Source organism: Mirounga leonina, unplaced genomic scaffold (genome assembly GCF_011800145.1).
Source record: "Mirounga leonina isolate KUSES-001 unplaced genomic scaffold, KU_Mleo_1.0 Mir_175, whole genome shotgun sequence".
In the NCBI taxonomy this organism is placed as follows: domain Eukaryota; kingdom Metazoa; phylum Chordata; class Mammalia; order Carnivora; family Phocidae; genus Mirounga; species Mirounga leonina.
The window spans coordinates 35,676,677-35,697,315 of NW_023270453.1; the positions used below are offsets into that span (position 1 = coordinate 35,676,677).

The following is a 20,639-nucleotide window of genomic DNA, read 5'->3' on the forward strand; positions in this document are numbered from 1 at the left end:
TGGGGGGTGTGTGGGAGCCAGGCAGAAGGTTCTAGGCAAGGAAAAAGCCTTGAAGGCAGGACCCCAGGCTGCAAACCTATAGAACTGTGAACTAACATCCTTGTCCGCCTGTGTACAGCGCCAACTGTATACAATTATTCTAGCGTTGCTGAGTGGGAAAAGACTCCCAGACACCCAGATGCTGAAAGCGAGTGAGCTTGTATAAGGAATCATAAGCCAGGGCATCCACAAGCTGCCCTTCAGGAAGAGGAGAGCCCTCCCCGAATCTGACATTCAGTCCAGAGTTTTCTACAAGTTCCTTTATTAACAAAGCAAAGTATAAAAGAACAGGCCCCCCTCAAAAAACCCAAAAGATTAAAAGTGCAAATTTACTCCAACCTGAAATAGAAAACAAATGGCTGGCCCCAACTGTTTGGGCCATGGAAATGTGGTGTGATCTAAAACTTTTAATCACACACCGGTAGCAGCGGGATCATATTTGATTAACCCTTTGGTCTCTGTTATCGGAACAAACCATATACTATGACTGCAGCCAGCAGACTGCATCAGAGTACACAGCTGGGGGTCAGAATACACATTTAAAATAACAATAAAATAAGGAATGTTTTAAAGTCAAGTCACTGAATCAAGGCACAATTATTTTTTAAAGCAAACGGTGCTAAAAATATTCCTGAATATCTGATACTTCAAAAACCAGATTACATATCATTTTTTTAGGCTATTCTCTCTGTATAGATGATTGCATATTATCTTCAGCCTCTCCCAACTTATACTTGCTAAATTCCCATCAAACCATGTGCTATGTAGGTATAAAAGAAAATAAACAGTAGTGTCTAAGTAACAGACGTGTGATTAAAAAAAAAAAAAAAAATTAACAAACACCAAGATGATAACACTGAACTTTTTTCCCTCTCAAGGGTCACTGGAAATGTTAATGAGGTTCATTTCCCCCACTACTGGGGAAGGTGGTAATAGCCTTCCTCCAGGTGGGTAGGGATAAGTTAAGTCTTCTTAAGTTAAGTCAAAGGCCACATTTTACAGAAAGAGTGACTTACTCCATGAGGTTAAAAAAAGAGATGCTTTGGAAGCGTGTTTGGTTCATCCCTTCCGAATGCGAGGATGTCAGTTTTGGTGGAAGCCAACAGTGTTCTCGGTGGTGGGCATGGTAACAAGCCTAAGAAGCTTGGCCTGAAGACCCAGCACTGGTTTTCTGGGGTCCAAGGCCACCCACCATCACTGCTAAGTCACAGTCTGGGAGACTACTTAAAAAAAATGACTAATTTAAAAATCAGAACAAAATACACATCAGAAAGAAACAAGTTATTCTGCAATCCTTCCTGATTACTCATCTGTGAACTTGGAGACAGAGCACCGACTCACCAGGAAGGAAATGCCAAGAACTGGCCCCCAGTGGTTTGCTTGGAGGATGTGTAGCTGGACAAGAACAGCTCCGGGATCGAGGGTCCTTCTGGGAACTATGAGTTAAGTGTTATCTGTGGCCCTGTTTTTTTTTTTTTTTTTTTTGGTTTGTTTCTATAATAAAGCTTAGTTCTGAGAAATAAGGACTTGAAATATCACACCCCCAACTATGTATAACGACATCTCCAGAACAATAAATATAACCTTATATATACTTGGAGGATTAACCATGTTCAGCAGGGGTCGCAAACTGGTGGCCCCAGGCTCAAGCAAATGCTCTGTTTGGCCCACTTGGTGTGTGGGACAATTTAAAACGATTTTGTTTAAAAATGAGAAAGTTTCACTTTAAAAAAAAAAAGAATCCTGATTTCCGGCCCCTCCCTCCCTTTTTCCCAGCACAGAGCTGACCAATGGCTGCCCTGTTTAAGAGGGGCATAGCCCCCCACCACCCACCCACCCCTTCCCGGACTGATCTCCCTGCCTTGCTTCCGCAGGCTGCTGAGTTTGCGACCCCTGGCTTGAAATAGCACATACCTAAAAATGTTTTTCCTACCCAAACCTCTTGCACCCTCATGTGATTCCCCCCCTCCCCTGGGGTTCCCCTTCTCGCCATCTCTTCCTTCACTTCCCTCTTAAGGCCTCTCTCCTGAATTCTTCAGATTTCTCTTGGTTCCCTTGCTCTCAGTCTCCCTTCTTACAGCTTCTTCCATTTCCTCTTGCAAAAAAAGTCTCCTTTTCTCAGCCCACAACGAGCCTTCCAGGATGGCTCCCAAGACTGGTCAGTGGGAGTTACTGAAGGGTGTCTTCAGGCAAAATGGCTGAGTCATCGTCCCCAGAACTTTTCTTCCGGCACTGGCTGGACAGTTAATCTTTTTTTTTTTTTTTTTTTTTTTTTACCACGAGCAATTTGGAGGCTTGTATAAGAATCTTTGCATACATTAATCTCTAGTACCAAGTATACACCAAAAATGTGTACATTTCAGATCAAGGAGGTGATGGAGCCCTGGGATAAAAGACAGAATTGAGCTTAATTTAAGTGCCTCGGGCAACCATCACACCTGGCTAATATGCCATATTATTTCATTTGTACACAGTACATGTTTGGGATCACTACACATTGATCAAAATTGATCGAAATCTAGGTTTTGGTTGCCATGTAGAGAACAATTGCTCAGCATGGCGCTTAAATAAAACAATATTTTAACAATTCACAAACACAATGCCCCATTAATTAAAAAATAATAATAAAATTTAAAAATCTTGAGGATGGATGAGGCTTTGGGTAATTAACCTGAAAAATAACAAAAACACTACAAGAACAAAAATGTTACCAGATTTAAACTTCAAAAGACTAGCAAGATAAAAAAAAAGGAAGCTATCAACTCAACTAGAGACATTTGGAAAGTTCAGCTTTTAAAGCTTTATAATCCTTCCAATAGCCTTGCTGTTCCCCATTTCAGTAGACTTAACAAGACTACAGGGGGAATTGGGGCTGATATGGAAACATTATAAATATATATATATATATATAAAGATCTACTTACTCTTTGCATCTGTTTTAATAAGTAATTTTAAGAAACACTCTGCAGTTTATATCTTTGTAGGAAGTTGGTAGACTGATCCCTTTACTAAACTCAGTACCTTATGACCTAACACTGACCTTAAAAACTGGTAATGACCTTTGTGATATCAAGAGGAACTGTCCCCACAACCTCAAAGAGAGGGCATGACATTTGCAACTGTTTCTCTTACAGTCCAAGGTTGCAAAGGATCTAAGAAGTCTCTGCAGCTCCCACGAGGATCCCCTGCAAATCATTTATTCACAATGATTTCCTGCAGTGGCCAAGTTGGTCCCCTAAAGAAACTTCAAAGAATTCCCTCAGAATAACCCCGAAGCTAAACAATGGCCCTATTCAGGTGGCTATTTCTGTCTTCCAAGTTTTACCTTTAAGAGTCTAAGGAAATACATGTCTTTGTCAAAAATATTAAAAAGTCCCAAAGTCTAACACTGGGTGGGACTGGCTGCATTTTCTATTAGGCAAGCAGATGATGGACTATTCTGAACCTAAACCTAAAGTGAGTTGGGGATATTGATGTCCAAAGAGAAAAAACAGCAGACTGTTGGCCAAGAGCTGTCACCCGCACCTCACTCTCCTCAGCTGACTGCTGATCCGTGGTCAGGGAGCACAGAGCCAAAGATACTGAAGTCTATGGGAAATGCTTTACAAGACCTGGGCCGAATCAGCCGCTCCTCCAAGTCGGCCTTAGGACCACTTAAAGGCCGCCAGGGGGATGGGAGGGAAACGTGGTGACCACTAACCATCACTGAGCACTGACTCCGGGAGCTAACTCCGGGAGCTAACTACTAGGCACTACGGCAGGCATTTGCTCATTATCTCATGAAACTCAGAAAGACATTTCCATGCAGAGGAGTTTGTTCAAAAGGCTTCAAACAACAACAAATGCTTCTGCCTCCGGCCAGCAGCAAGCTCTGGTGAGTCACCTGGATAGGCAAAGACCGAAATGTATCTTTCTCAAAACCCAACCTGTTTTCCCTGCTCACCTGTATGGTCCTAAACACCTATTTTTTGCTACTTGGCGCCCCTGGCTCACAGTGCGCTCTCCACGAATGCCTGCTGACCTGTACATACCGTAGGGTGTGCCTGCAGGATGTTAAGCAAGCCTGCTTTTTAAGACTGCACATTTCTTTATAATAAAGGTAACTGGCCTCCCTTTTGGATGCAACACTTGGCAGTGGCAATTACCACAAAATGAAAGGACTGATCAAAATAAAGTGCTATTTGCTCTGGAAGTTTCTCTAACCAACTCTTGACTGCCCCTCAACACATGTGACTTAATTCTTTGCAGTCCTGTCAAACACCCGTGATTGCACCACTTAAAAAACACATTAATATTAATTTGAATAGTGAAAACTGTATTCCTCAGAACATTAGCCCCTAGAATAGAACTTCAATTCCAGTTGTAGATAAAGATTCCGATTTTTTAAAAGACAACCAGGAACCCAGGACGGAGCAAATAGTTATAGGGGGAAAAAAATAGCTTCTTAAAATTTGGGGGCCAGAGATCTGTCTCAAAAACTGACAGAGGGAACTTTCTCTGCAGCTAGTTCTTGTTTCCTTTATTGGGCTTCCCTAAAAGCTGGATCCTTTGCAGAATCATTCCACACAAACCAACATTTGAACCAACTCTTAGCTGCTGGTGTTGGAGGTCTTTCTGTAGCTTGCTAAGGATACGCTGGATTGTGGAGTCAGGGGGGACATCTAAGCCACCATACGTCACCCGCCAAATTTTCCATCACCTTTGGCACCTCATTTCCTTGCATTAAACTGGCTTCGTTGCCGTCCCCACCCCATCTGGTGGGAGAGGCTTTAGGAGCATTAGGCCGGGTGGGGGCACTGTCAAGGTTTATGGCTGATCTTCAGGGAACCCCTGCGTGCGCTGACTCCGGGGTGGGGGGCACCTGGCAAGGTAGCGAGGACCCCCGTAGCCCCGGAGAAGTTGGGGCAGCCTTCGCCAGGTGGACAGCAACCGCGCCGCTGCAAGTTCCCGGGCGTGCCTGTCGAAAGCAGCCAGGAGATCAACAGGGGCAGCTTCACGCAGTACCTTGGGCAGCGGGCCCACCTCGGCAGCTGCCCCACCAGGGCCCAGGACACAGTGGAAGAGCGTATGGCGTCTCAGCAGGCAGTCCCTAAGGAACTGCACTAACTCCTCCAACCGCTCGCCCAGGTGCGCCTCGTCCCAGCCTGAAGCAGGAGCCCCCTCCCGCAGCAGCACCGCCAGCAGCACTGTCTTGAGCATGTATGAGGACAGGATGCGTCCCCACTGGGTGGCGGCCGTCGGGTCCAACCCGCGGGCGCCCAGGTCTCGCAGAGCTTTAAGCAACTGCAGGCACTTGAGGTAGCAGGCACCTGGAGGGGCCCGTTCCTGCAGCCAGCTCAGCAGCTTCTGCTCCTGCCGAGCTGTGTTCACACCCCACAGTGCATCCGTGCGCAGGCCTCCAGGGAGCTCCGACAGAGGCCCGACGGGCGAGGGGGATGGTGGCGGTGCCACGAGGAAAACGCCGTCGCCCAAATGCACAGCGGGGATGAGACGCACTGCCATGGAAAGGCGGCAGCAGCCGTAGTCGGTGCGGCAGGGCAGGATGTGCAGGGTGGGAGCCTGCTCCAGGCCGCCCGGGGTCAGGCTGACCCGACAACGCCCCTCCAGACTGTAACGCACGGTGGCCAGGGAGCGCTGCAGGTGCGCCTGGAACCAGCGCAGCACCAGCGCGGCAGAGAGGTGACGCCGCCCGAGCACGTCCACGCAGAAGCCGTCGGCGAAGGGTTTGCAGTCCCGCAGCCAGTGGCTCCCGGAGGCCCCGGGCGGCGCCTTGAGGGCGCACACGAAGCAGCCGCGGAAGGCGGGGGCCAGCGCGGGCTCGGCGCCCAGGCTCCGCGGCTCCAGCGCCACCAGCGGCGGGAGACGCAGCGGCACCAGCACGTCGAAGCCGTCGGGCCGCCGGATTTTGTGTTGCTCGTAGGCGCTGCCCACCTGGATGAAGTCTCCACGGAAGGCCAACGCCAGCGCCCCGCCAGGGATGGGGCCGGGGGACCCGCGGGCGCGGCCAGCTCGCACCAGCTCGCCTACGATTCGGCTCACGTGCGCCTTGCTGTGGCCCAGCACGTGCGGGGACAGGCGCACCTCGTGCTCGTAGTAACTCTCCAGCAAGATGCCAAGACTCGGCTCTCGGAAGTGTCTAGGAGAGAAGGTCGGGTGGCTCCCCAGGCGAGGAGACCCCGGCAGGAAGCGCTGCCGAACAGCGTGGCGACAGCGCAGGAGGATGTAGCCAAGGAGGAGCAGGACGGCCACCTTGAGCAGCGGGAAGCCGCCGTCCGCACCGTCGGGGGGCTCGGCCCGGGCGCCCCCGCTTCCCCGCAGGGCATGGTAGAGGCACACGAGGGCCGTGCAGAGGCCGGTCACCAGGGGCCAGAAGACGCGCAGATTGAGGGTGTAGTGCACCGACATACCGGGCACCCGGGGCAGCGGCGGCCTTGCAGCCCAGGGCGCGAGCCCCGGCGGCGCCCCCGGCCCAGCATGCGGGCAGCGCCCCGGCAGCCCCGCGGTCCCGGTCTCCTTCGCCTCCGCGGCGGCTCCCCCCTCGCAGGGCCGGGGGAAGGCGCCCTCCAGCTCGGCCTCCTCTCCCAGCTCAAGTTTTCCTTCCAGCTGCGGCCCGCCCTGCACTCCCGGGCCCCGGGCCGCGCCCTGCGCCGGCCGCACACTGCGTCCCGCCCGGCGCCCCTCCCCGCCCGGCGGCCCGGCGCGCTGCCCGCGGCCAGCTTCCGACCCGGCCCGGCTCGCCTCCTACCCTGCGCGGCACTGCCGGGCACCCCCTCGGCGCTCGTTCCCGCTCTCCTCCGCGCTTGTTCCCGTTACTCGGCCCCAGGAGCTTCCTCTTCCGAGGGGACAGGAGTCCGCGCCAGCGAGCGGGGAGGAAATGCCGAAGTCTGGAGCCGTGCGCGGAGCCGCCGGGTGGCGTGGCCCCCTCCCCGGCCTCCGCCTTAAAGCGACGCGGGGCAGCGGGAGGGACTTCAGGACGCGCCTGGAACTGGCTTCTCGCGGGTCACCCCCCGCCCCCCTCCCCGCAGGCAGAACCGGGAAGGGCCTGATCCCGGGGCGGTGGCCTCGTCCCGGGAGCCACTGGAGTGGTGCTCACATAAAGTTACACGGGGAAGTTGAGAAGGAGAAAAGGGCTCACACCCAGGGTGTCCCTCCCCGCCCCCAGCCAAGCGAGTCGTGGCGCTGGTGGCGTGGCAGGCTCTGGCACGGAAGTGGCCGCTGCCCCACCGTGCTGCCGTCCCTTATTCAAACCAGTATTTACTGAGCACCTACTACGCGCCAGGCAGTAGGCTAGGAGCTGGGGAAACAGCAGTGGGCAGGATGAGCCGAGGTTTGTGCCCCTCGGAAAGCTTACAGCCTTTCTAAAAAAGGAAACCAAAAGAGAAAGGATCCGGTAGCAGAAAATGCTCTGAAAGAAACAAAACGGCGCGAGGGAGTGAGAAGGTGGGGCTGCTCCATGGAAGCTGGAGGCTCACTGCGGGCTGACGTTTGGTCTGCGATCTGAACGAGGAGGAGCCAGCCTTGGGAATATCAATTTCAGCTCTTACAGAGGACTGACTGTGTGCCAGTATTGTGCTAATCACCTTCCACATACTCCCTCCGCATGTCAATCCTATGAAATGTACACTTGTTATTTTCCCCATTTTTCAGTTAAGGAAACTGGGACTTAGCCGGGTTCGGGGATTTGCCCAGGATCACACAGCTTTAGCAGAGCTGTGCCTTGAATATAGGCATCTAGATCCAGAGAAGCCAGGGGGCAGGACTCAGAGAGGGGGACAAGGGAGTCTCGTCCTCAACTGCTAGGAATTCGTCTGTGTCCTTTGTCAGGACCTGCATTGAGACCTCAGTCCTCCGGAAGTGTTTTTTTTTTTTTTAAAGATTTTCTTTATTTCTTTATTTGAGAGAGAGAGAGTGAGAGAGCACAAGAGGGGGGAGTGGGAGAGGGAGCAGCAGACTCCCCGCTGAGCAGGGAGCCCGATGCGGGACTCTAGATCCCGGGACTCCAGGATCATGACCTGAGCCGAAGGCAGTCGCTTAACCAACTGAGCCACCCAGGCGCCCCGGAAGTTTTGTTTTGTTTCATAACAGGGAACACTCCCTGAAATAATCTGGATTTGTTTAGTTAAACTGGATTTATTGAAATAATTACCTTTATTTATTTATGCTCATTACACCTTCCCACCCCCCGCCGAACACCATTTAAGGAGAGCAAAGGTGAATGTATTAAAACTGTCATAACTGGGGCGCCTGGGTGACTCAGTCGTTAAGCGTCTGCCTTCGGCTCAGGTCATGGTCCCAGGGTCCTGGGATCGAGCCCCGCATCGGGCTCCCTGCTCCACGGGAAGCCTGCTTCTCCCTCTCCCACTCCCCCTGCTTGTGCTCTCTCTCTCTCTCTCTCTCTCGCTCTCTCTCGCTCTCGCTGTGTCTGTCAAATAAATAAATAAAATCTTTAAAAAAATAAAACTGTCAGAACTCAGCTGCCCTCTAGGACTCAGGACACAGAGGATGACTCCTGAGTTAAGCATCTGGATGACTCCCAGGAAATCCTGGGTTGAGCCTCTTAGAGCTAAGGAGACCTGCTTTCAGATCCCACCTCTACTTTTATTAGCTCTGGACCCATGCTCTACTAGTCCAGGTTCTTCGGGTTGCAAGTGACAGAATGACAGCTTAAAAATATCTTATTGTGTCATGTTAAGTGAGACCTCTTTTCTAAGCTGGGGGCACTCTCTGCCAGGCCTTCCTTCTCCATAGGCCCCTGGCCGCTCTAACCTCACCTCCTCATATTAACCTCGGTGCCGAGGAAGAGAGCTGTGCTTGCCTGAAAATTGTAGCAGATGCCATGCCTAGAGATAGTTTTGAGAAATATGCTAAAAGTGACCAAGTTAGGGGTGCCTGGCTGACTTGACTGGTAGAGCATGCTACTCTTGATCTCAGAATTGGGAGTTCGAGCCCCATGTTGAGGGTAGAATTTACTTTGGAAAAAATAATTTTTTTAAATAAATAAATAGGCTCTGTGCTCAGCCCAGAATCAGCTTCTCCCTCTCTGTCACTCCCCCTTGCGCCTGTACTCTCTCACTCTCAAATAAATAAAATCTTACCAAAAAAATCGGGGATGTCTGGGTGGCTCAGTTGTTTAAGCGTCTGCCTTTGGCTCAGGTCATGATCCCAGGGTCCTGGGATCGAGCCCCGCATCGGGCTCCCTGCTCAGCGGGGAGTCTGCTTCTCCCTCTGCGCCCCCCCACCCTTGTGCTCGCACTCTCTCTCTCTCTGATAAATAAATGTGGCCAAGTTAGAGAATGCACTGATAAACCTGGCCTGGGCTGGTGCTATGGGCTGAGTTGTGTCCCCCCAAAATTAAAACTCTAACCCCTAATGTGACCGTATTTGGAAACAGCTTTTCAGTGGTCATTAAGGTTAAATGAGGTTATAACGATGGGCCCTAACACAGCAGAACTGGTGTCTTATAAGAAGAGGAAGGGGCACCAGGGTGGCTCAGTCGATTGAGCCCGGACTCTTGGTTTCGGCTGAGGTTATGATCTCACGGGTCCTGGGATCCCACCCCAAGTGTGGCTCCTTGCTCAGCGGGGAGGCTGCTTGGAGTCTCTCCCTCTGCCCCTCTCTCCATGCCCGCGTGCATGTGCGTGCCCTCTCTCCCTCTCTCTCTCTAAAATAAATAAATCTTTTTTTTAAAGATTTTATTTATTTGACAGAGAGAGACACAGCGAGAGAGGGAACACAAGTAGAGGGAGTGGGAGAGGGAGAAGCAGGCTTCCCATGGAGCAGGGAGCCTGATGCGGGGTTCGATCCCAGGACCCCGGGATCATGACCTGAGCCGAAGGCAGACGCTTAACAACTGAGCCACCCAGGCGCCCCTAAAATAAATAAATCTTAAAAAAAAAAAAAAAAAGATGAAAAGACAGAGCGGTCTCTTTCCATACATACACACACGCCAAGGAAAGACCTTGGTGGCCATCTGAGGGCCAGGGGGAGAGCTTGCACCAGGACCCTCTGTACCTTGACCTTGGGCTCTCCAGCCTCTGCAACTGTGGGAAAATAAATTTCTGTTGCTTAAGCCATCCAGTCTATGGTATATGGAGCCCCAGTTGACTAACACCGTTGGAGGTGGGGTGAGCCCTGCTCAAACCATGGGGACTGTGGGAGGGGTATCCCTCATGGAAAGTCACAACACTACGCTGGAAGAAGGGGGATGTTTGGCATGCAAAAACAACAGGTGGCCACCATTTGGGGATAAATCTCTTAATCCCTCACTTTGCTTCAATCTCCCCTATAATCTATGAAGGGGGGGGTTAAGAAAGTAACATGTTCTCCCTAGCGGAAATGGTGGTGTGCTATCTTCAGCCATACAAAGAAGGGCAACTCTCGATCATAGGTCAGCAAACACTTTTTGTAAAAGGCCAGAGAATAAATATTTCAGGCCCTACAGTCTCTGCTCTGACGACTTGGGTCTGCTGTTATAGACCCAAAGCAACTGTATTCATTTCCTGGGGCTGCCGGGGAGCTTAAAACAACAGAAATTTTTCTCTCACAGTTCTTGAGGGCAACGGGGCTATGCTCCCTCAGAAGCCTTTAGGGGAGGATCCTTTCTTGCCTCGTCCAGCTTCTGGTGGCCCCAGGCCTTCCTTGGCTTGTGGCCACATCACTCTGCTCTAATCTCTGCCTCTCTCTTCCTACAGGCTTCTCCTCTGTGTCTGTAACTTTTCTTTTTCTGTTTCTTGTAAGGACACGTGTCACTGGGTGTAATCCTAGTGATCTCATCTGGAGATCCTTAACTTAATTACGTCTGCAAAGATTCTCTTCCCAAATAAGTTCACATTCACAGGTTTCAAGGGTTAGGACGGGGACATATTTTTTGGGGGGGTGTATTAGAAGAGCCTCAATTTTCCTTCCTATGTGTCTCCTTTACTACTCACACTGCATACCCCGCTTCTGACATTTCTGGCCATCCAACGTTGGGGGGGGGGGTTCCCCACAACAAGCAATTCTCTGCCACACCAGCTGGGTGTCCGACAATTTAACTCGATTCTGACACTATCTCCCTGGAGATGGTATCAGATCCCACAGGTTAAGAGCTCAGTCCCATAAGACTGGCCCCCCCGCACTTCAGACACCAGTCACAAGAAGTAGGTCTTCCAGGTGACCCATTATTCTATCCAACTTGGCTATACATTGGAGATTCCTATAACCCCCTCCTTGGGTTTGATTAATTTGCTAAAACAGCTCACAGAACTCAGGAGGGCATGTTTACCAGTTTATTAAAGGACATGATAAAGATACTTCTGTCCCTGTGGAGTTGGGGTGTCCCCCTTTTTACAGGGTGTCTTGTCACCCTCCCAGTACATGGCTGTGTTCACCAACTTGGAAGCTCCCCAAACCCTGTACTCCTGCAATTTTATGGAGGCTTTCTCACATAGGCATGATCAATTATTAACTCAATTTTAGCCTCTTTCCCCGTCTCTGGAGAAGGGGAGGGGGCTGCTGAAAATACCAAGCTTCTAATCATCACTTGGTCTTCCTGGTGGAGCCATCCAGGAGCCCACCCAGAGTCACCTCATTAGAACAAAAGATTCTCCTAGTGCTGTTATCACCTAGGAAATTACAAGGGTTTTAGGAACTTTGTGCCATGAACCAGGCGCAGAGACTAATATATATATATTTTCTATTATCTCACAATGGGCCACGATTGACCCCACTACACTGAGCAAATGATGTAACACTGTTACTGTTTTTCCTGCTTATAATCGATTTCCATAGCTCATTTCCTCCAAAGAGTTCAAGGTACAAGCCTCAGAACTTTGCCCTTGGAAAATCTCCTGTGTCAGAACAAACACAAAATCATTTATTATTAATTTATTACACACCTCTGTGGGTTCTGTGCCAGGCAGAGAGGAATGCAAAGGAAAACAGGGTGCTCTATCCACACAGTATGGGTAGATTCAGAAAACTGCCACCCTTTCAGTGACTTTAGATAATTATTTCCTTAAAAATTTCCTTTAATGTTTAATATTTGACAAGGCCACTCCTGCTTTATTTATTTATTTTTTTTATAGATCAGCAAATATATACACACAGTCCTTCCAGCATTTCTGATACGCCAGAGGTGTGTCCCCCCGTGGAGGAAGAATGACACACTGATGAGAGGAAAAGAGAAGGCCGAGGTGACTCATTTCTCACGGGAGGCTTGGATAAGGCTCACGGGTATGGGGATGAGACACATGATCAGGCTTTGAAGGATGGGAAAAGACATTATGCTTGATAAATATCGCCTCCTGGACGCAGCCCTTCCCAAGCAGCATTTCCTCAAATACTCGGAACAAGCCCAGTGAGGCAGATGCTGATATTAATGCCCTTTTGCATATGGGAAAAGTGCAGCTAATAGAGGGAGAGTAACTTATTCCAAGTCACACGGCTGGCAAACCTGACGCTTCACTCCCTTTCGCATTGTAAAGGGTTTTACGGCACAGAAAGGGGGCATCCTGGGGATGCAGGTTAATTTGTGTGCCTATGTCCCTAACCAGGTGATGAGGTTCTTGGAAGCAGGGACTTTGCCAGATTCAACTTGGTATTCCCCAGCACCCAATGCCATGCTCGGCACTTCAGAGATTTGTTGAATGAATGAGTAAGATTTTGAGCCGCAGAAATGCAGGGAGGCCATTTGGGGTAATGGTGACAGAATGCGCCATGCATTGGCGCATTCCAGGAGCACGTGACAGTGGTGGGGAGCAGGACATGAGTCCTGTTGTTGTGGGATTCTGGAGTTGGTGAACAGACACTGTGGCATTCACTGGCCATCCATGCCAGCCTTCTCCAGCAAGCCTTCTTCTGCATCTGAGGCTCGAAAGCTGAGCACATTCTTGGATTCTCTGGCACAGGGACAGAAGCTGCTCAAGATGCCCACGTTGCTAGGATGGCTGACGGCAAGGGTGGGGTGGTTCTGCCCCCCACGGCTGGGTCTCGATTCCATAGGCGGCTCCTATGATGGCCAAGTTCTGCTGTGTGGCTTAGGAATCTTTTCTGGAAGGTGGGCTCAGAGTCCTTTCCTGCAGCTTTCTCAGTGTTCCTCTGACTGTATATGATAAATGGTCTATTGCTGTTTCTTTAAAAGTTTCCCGTTGGTTCTCCAATGCATGACTGTCACACAGCTCAACTCACAGTTAACTCAGAACACCCACGCTGGTCTGTCCTCTATTTAGAGAGACAAGCCCATCAGTCACACTTTTATGGATGTTACAGCAATGTCAAATTGATGCGTATATTTCTAAATATTTACTCTCCAGTGACTGCACCAGGACAGCCCCCAACAAAGGAGCCTGCCACACAGCTTTGCCGACAATGCCACCACCCAATACTAGATGGTGACTAAATGACTCAAACCCATCTTTTCCCTTGGGGATTCTGAATGGGACAGAGAAGCCAAGAGGAAGCAGGATTCAGAATTAAGCGGAAGCCACAGAATACCCCAAGCCCTCGAGGAAACAGATACCATGGCAGGTCCGAGGAGGGTGGGAACGAGCAGCTGATCCAAGAATGGTGAGTGTCCGAGTCGATGTTGGGGCACTAAAGCCGCCACGTGCCTGGATGATGTTCCAGATCTCCTTCCTGTTTGAGGGACCAGCCGTGGCCTCTTTTCCTTGGATCCTTATAATAATCCCCACTGGGGTCTGAGGTCATGTGAGTGTGCCTCTTCCTGGTAACCCTGCTACAGGGGTGGTGGTGGCATGAGGTGGGAAGGCATTTTAGCTCCATTTCCTAGAAAACAGAACCTAGAATGGCTTGCATATGAATGTGTTACTGGGGATGCACACCCCATGGGAAGAAGTAACAGGACAAAGGAAGGGCAGGACAAAGAATTGTCAACACTGCATTGACCATAACTTAGTCACCTGATGGGATGTTGTGATTTATAATAAGGTATACATATATGATTGGGGTGCCTGGGTGGCTCAGTTGGTTAAGCGTCTGCCTTCGGCTGAGGTCATGATCTCAGGGTCCTGGGATCGAGCCTCGCATTGGGATTCCTGCTCAGCAGGGAGTCTGCTTCTCCCTCTCCCTCTGCCCTCCTCCCAACGCCCCTGCTTGAGCCCTCGCTCTTAAATAAATAAATAAATAAATAAGAAATATATATGGGTTTCATCCCCATTCCTGGCACAGAGCAACTAAAACCTTTGGAATTTCTGGGCACCTGGATGGCTCAGTCATTAAACATCCGCCTTCAGCTCAGGTCATGATCCCAGGGTCCTGGGATCGAGCCCCGCATCGGGCTCCCTGCTCAGCGGGGAGCCTGCTTCTCCCTCTCCCACTCGCCCTGCCTGTGTTCCCTCTCTTGCTGTCTCTCTGTCAAATAAATAAATAAAATCTTAAAATAAATAAGTAAATAAATAAATAAATAAATAAAACCTTTGGAATTTCGTGAGGAAAGCAATCGAGGTGTCTTTTGTTATGTTAATGAGGTGGAGAATGGTTGCCAGGAGAATCAACCGAGTGATTAGGACATTGGGAACTTTTTTTTTTTTTAAGATTTTATTTATTTATTTGACAGAGAGAGAGAGACAGCGAGAGAGGGAACACAAGCAGGGGGAATGGGAGAGGGAGAAGCAGGCTTCCTGCCCAGCAGGGAGCCCGATGTGGGGCTCGATCCCAGGACCCTGAGATCATGACCTGAGCCGAAGGCAGACGCTTAATGACTGAGCCACCCAGGCGCCCCAGGACATTGGGAACTTTTAGTCCCACCGCCCTGACCTCCAGGGACAGGAGCCAAGGGGTGTTGAATCAATCACCAATGGCCAATGAGTTAATCAATCATGCCTATACCATGAAACTTACATAAAAGTCCAAAAGCTTGGGGTTTGGAGAGCTTCCAGTTGATGAACATGTGCAGATGGGGGAAGAGCAGTGTCTGGAAAGGACATGGAACACACACACACACACCCCCCACTGCCCTTTGCCAATACCTTGCCCCATACCTTCCACCTCTGTTCCGAAGTTATATCCTTTTGTAGTAAACCCGTAATCTACTAAGCAGAAGGTTTCTCTGAGTTCTGTGAGCCACTCTAGCAAATTAATCAAACCCAAGGCCAGAGGGTGGGGGTGTTGGAACCTCTGACCTATAGAACCTCTGATTGGTCAGAAGCCCAGGTGACAGCCTAGCCTTGTGAATGGCATCTAAAGTGCGGTGGTGAGGGGCCATCTTGTGGGACTGAGCCCTTAACCTGTGGGATCTGACTCTGTCTTCAGATACATAGTGTCAGAATTGAGTTGAACTGCAGGACACCCAGTTGGTGTTGGAGAATTGCTTGGTGGTGTGGGAGAAATCCCTTCCACACATTGGGATTGGTCCCAGAATCATACATGGCCACAGAGAACAGCAAAGGGGGCTGGGAAATGTAGTCCTTATCCTAGATAGCACGCATCCTGCTAAAAATAAGTGCTTTATTACTATGGAAAAGAAAGAAAATAAATATTAGGGGACGATTATCAGCCTTTGCAGTAGCAGGCGACCAACAGTATCTGCTCCAAGGGCTGCTGTTGGATCAGTTCTGTCCTAATTGTGATTCATTATTTGTGTGATTATTAAATAAATGTTTGTATTTCTAAACCTACTGTAAGAATTTTTGCGAACAGGGACCATAACTGTCTCGTACACACTCAATTGTCACCCCTCTCTCCACCCATCAGTTCCAGCTCACTTTTGGTACATTTCAAAGGCACAATTTCTAATTGTTGAATGGCTGCCTGAATGAAAGAATGAATCTTATTTCAGAAGTCCAGCAAAGTATCCCTATATTGATAGAGAGCTTTCCACTGGAAAATGTCCTTCCCTGATCTCCGTTTTCAGAGACACTGTTTAAGAGTCCTGAATAATGAAACCAACATCAGTCAAAGGCAAGCTTTGGTCTGGCAGAGATGAAGGGCCAAGAGAGAGCTAATGAGTCTGTAATGCAATTTGGTGCCAATAAAATGGCGCAATATTAAATTCAAGGCCATGAGATTTACACTAAAACCCAACACAATTAGAGAGTAAGAACCCGATCCCCCACCTGCTCCAGTTCTAGTTTGAGTCATTTTATGGACACAGACTTCCCACTGACATTGTCTGGTGATGTCATGGTGAGAATTTTGACAGTCATTAAATTTCTGGCTGGAGGGCCAACGTGGCCAGAGAGACTCAGAACCGAGAAGAACATAAAATCACTGAGTTCAGAAAGCCACTGTCTACAAAGTTAATGAATCAGATAGGAGACCTCCTCCTCTGTCTCCTGCTACCAATGAATGCGGTGATAAGGGTCAGTGTGTCCTCAGTGTTTGCTGCTTGGCTGGCAATGTTCTAATTAAGCTCTGTATGTAATTTAACTAATTCAACCCTCACCACACAGAACAACCTTATGAGGCAGGTTCTATCTTTATTTTGTCGATGGGGAAACTGAGGCATACAGGCAGGGTATATACTTTGCCCTAGTTCGTAGAGCCAGAAGCCAGCAGAGCTGGGATTGGAACCCAGGTTTCGTGTGCTGATAACCTGAACCACCCCCAAACTGTCTCGAGTCAATTGTTTCCAAATGGGCATCTGATGATGTTTACTAGGGTCTGGGGCAAAAGAGCAAACTAAGACATATGATGAGAATTTTTCATAAAGTTCAATTTACGGTGGTGTCTCTTCTTACAGGGTAGGGACACTTCAAAGTCAGCACATAGCAAAAGAAAATTGTATTTCGTTCAAATTACCCTTGATAGATCAGCATAGGGATTTGGATTACACACTTGTCAAAACTCATTGAATAGTCCGTTCACTCCAGGCTTGTGCCTTTCACTGGATCTCAGTTTTACCTCAAAAAATCATAAACGCAAATTGGATTCTAGTGAGTGATGTGGTTGCTGAAGTGTTTCGGGGTGATGTGTCCCGGCCTCAGCCGTTGCCTTTGAAATGTACCAAAAAGTGAGCTGGAACTGATGGGTGGAGAGAGGGGTGACATGAGGAAGCAAGTCAAGTTAAACATTCAGGGTAGAATCTAAATGGTGGGCAGATGGGCAGCCTCTGTACAATTCATTCAATTTCTCTGTCTGCTTGAACATCTTTTTCAATATGATGTTGAAACAAAAAAAAATACACTTGAAAATCTGCTTGCTTAGGAAGTTGCTATTTTGGAAATAGATATTCTGTCTCTCATTTGACCATCACCGTCCGATTTTTCTCCAACATTGAAACCATCCGTTGAGCACCTGAAGAAGGAGTTGGTTTGAGTTATGGGCCACGTTGCATGAATAATACGTATCTTCAGGCGTTCAGCCTGGTGAGGGAGCCGTTGTAAGGCATGGAAATGGGAGACAACAGGAAGCCAGCTCTTTAAGTAAAGGGGGCAGCCAAATTGTTTACACTATTTAAAGTGTTCTCTCCCACACCCAAAGCAGTTTTGTTTATGTAGCTGAATCCCAACTGAAATTTGCATACGATAAGGTTCCTTTTAAGGAATGCTCTTAAAATATCCTTTTAAGAGCGTGCCCAGAGGGCGTCTGGGTGGCTCAGTCGTTAAGCATCTGCTTTCGGCTCAGGTCATGATCCCAGGGTCCTGGAATCGAGCCCCGCATCGGGCTCCCTACTCCGCGGAAGGCCTGCTTCTCCTTCTCCCACTCCGCCTGCTTGTGTTCCCTCTCTCACTGTCTCTCTCTCTCTGTCAAGTAAATAAATAAATAAAATCTTAAAAAAAAAGAGAGAGAATATGCCCAGGGCGCCTGGCTGGCTCGGTCGGTGGGGCATGCATCTCGGGGGTTGTAAGCTTGAGCCCCCTGTCGCGTATAGAGATTACTTAAAAAAAAAAGCCTTAAAAAAAATAATAAGAGGGGTGCCTGGGTGGCTCGATCAGTTAAGCGTCCGACTCTTGATGTTGGCTTAGGTCATGATCTCAGGGCCGAGAGATCAAGCCCCATATGGGGTTCAGGGTGGAGTCGGCTTGTCTCTCTCCCTCCCCCTCTGCTCCTCCCCCCACTTGCACATGCTCGCTCTCTCTCACACAAATAAATAAATTCTTTAAAAAAATATTAATTTTCTCTTTCTCTCTGTTGAATGTTAAAATAACCATTTTCTTCTATGGAGAAACTGATAGCAACGATGATCATGGGAGATTTGTTTTTCTCCTTAAGTCCTAATTTAGCAAAATGACAAGTGGGTGATCCTAGATCAGAGTCCCAACTCACTCACCTCTGCCACTGGAATGTGGGCAGGGTTTTTATCTGCTTTGTGCCCCCATTATCTCTTCAGTTCCTGGCACAAGAATCACTCAATAAATAAATATTAGCTGAATATATTTTACCAGCCCATGAAAGTTGGGGAGAAGAGAAGCCTGCACCAAGATGGGAGAACTTTTCTGACCGCACGAATGCTAGACAGATGTGCCTGTGCTATGGCAGAAAGATGGGGGAGCAGGGAATGGGGAGAGAGAGAGAGAGAGTTGGGGGGGTATTAGAGTCCCAGTATAAACATTCATTGCAGGAAAACCACCCATCTACTGCTGACTCGATCGAGCACATGGCTCATGGTTAAGTGCAAGATGGAAGCTGACAATCTGCTCCTCACCTCACTCTATCCAGTTCCCACCTGCTGGGTGCATCTAATATCCAAAGATTGCTATTTCCCTTCAGTATGGTCCCAAGAAACAACTTACGAGCTCAACCAGAGAAATGCAGTGATCTGTTCCAGCCCTGGAAAAAAATAAACTAGATGTATAGGGATGGTACAATGTTGTATATTCTAGGAATTTAAGAAATTATTTCAAGGGTATCTTTGATACTTTGTGCCTTTTCACCATCTCTTCTGACTCTGGAACCTCCCCATCCCATCCCTAGGCTGCAAGGGATGGGGAGAACGAACAGGCCACTCACTGTCTCTGAAACATTCAGCAACGTCATCCTCCGGGATGTTGTAGTCAATCAAGCATGGGATCCTCTTACTGGAGGGTAGGACACCCTTCATCCTACTGGGTTGAGCTCATCGCAAATGTAGATGTGATTTCTAAGCCCTTGAGAGTTAGCTTTGTCAATGATCTCAGACTCCTGGCTCTGGAACTCTGGAGCTCTCCAGCTGCTTCCTAAACTGCCCCCGCCCCAGCCTGACGGTGCTGGAGGGCTGGTGGGCAAGGATGCCCCTCTCTGCTGGCAGCCACACCGTCCGGCTCTTGCCTGGCCGCATCAGGCTGTCCCAGTCTAAGCAGCATCTTGCTTGCCGCTCTGTGCTCTGGCCATCAGCTTGACAAAATGCCAAGTTGCCTTTGTGTACCTTTCACTTGAATACAGAGATCCTTCACTTCTCTTCCTTTGTGAAAGGTGCCTTGTAGGGAAAGAAGGAGCGAATGTGGCTGTCTTTTTATAGCCCTCTCCAAAGGTCAGGCTTTCTTCTGCAGCTGGAAGTGGCCCACGACATACTGTGTGAATAAAAGGGATGGGTTATCAGCCCTGCCTTCATGTCAGGGCTGTGCCGAGCACATAATCTACCTCCCTTTTCTTTGGCAAAGCCACCCGGGACTCAATTTCATGTGTTTAATTTCTGACCCTGAACAGGAGGCCCCTTCCCCCCGGGGCCCCTGTTCTTTAGGCGGCCTTGAACAATACTCACCTCCTTCATCTGGGATGCCCAACCTGGACCATATCCGGTATGAAGTGGGTGTTTAATTTTTATCACTAAAATCCCCCAAACCCAAATGAGGCAGTTTGCTGTAACCACATAGAGGCACCAAGAGCCAGGTATCCAGGCATGTTCAGAGTTATTTTAACAGAATAGTCCTCTTTCCACTGTGTGGTTCTTGTTCACCTGGCAGCTACCTATGTGGGTTACTGACTCAACATTCCATTGATTCAACACAGTTATTGACCACCTACTATGTGCCATATTCTGTTCTAGGTGCTGAGAACACTTAGTAAACAAAACGAAGATCGCAACCCTCATTGAGCTGATATTTGAAGGCTCATACATTACACTGGGGACCATATTGTCCAAACTCATGCCTGAAAGGGAAAATGGCTGCCATGGATAAGTAAGTTGGACAATACACATTGACCAGGACTGTCGTGCGCAAACCACAGGTGAGGTGTGCAGTGGTTCAAGACCTTGCCTTGAAGTGGACACAGCTCAACGGTGAGGTGCTGGGTTTGAATTTTTAAAAACCTGATACAAGTTCCAAGCTCTCATGGAAAGAGCATGTGCTCTGGGGGGAAGCAGCAATGGATTTGAGTCCCAGCTCAGACTTACTAATGGTATCATTGACTATGCATCCCTTCTTTCTGAGCTCCAAGTTTCCTTTCCTGGGTAATAAGACTTTAGTGAAGTAACACATGGAAAGCATCTATATCCCACACCTGGTGCATAGTAGGAGCTTGACAAATATTGGTTTCCTACCCTCAACTCGGTGCCAACTCCCCCAACACACACACACACACACACACATGTTTACTAGATTTGGAAACTATTCTTTAATTTCTAAAGCAATTTACTTGGATCTGCAAAAAAAAATAATAATATTTATTAAGTAGCTACAGGGAAGTTTCTACTGGAAGACAAGAGAATAAGATCAGTGACAAAGTCATAATGATTACCTTTG

General features: G+C 48.9%; 1 protein-coding gene across 1 annotated transcript; it reads right to left on the reverse strand.

Annotated features, from left to right (window-relative positions):
* Positions 1-295: 295 nt before the first annotated feature.
* Positions 296-7,815, reverse strand: ITPRIPL2 (ITPRIP like 2). The gene has a single exon (XM_035022365.1). The coding sequence runs from the start codon at positions 6,442-6,444 to the stop codon at positions 4,846-4,848; it is 1,599 nt and encodes a 532-aa protein (XP_034878256.1). The 5' UTR covers positions 6,445-7,815; the 3' UTR covers positions 296-4,845.
* Positions 7,816-20,639: the final 12,824 nt, after the last annotated feature.

What these genes read in the sequence shown, in the direction of transcription:
- ITPRIPL2 (XM_035022365.1), bottom strand. Translation starts at nt 6,444, where the DNA reads ATGTCGGTGCACTACACCCTCAATCTGCGCGTCTTCTGGCCCCTGGTG.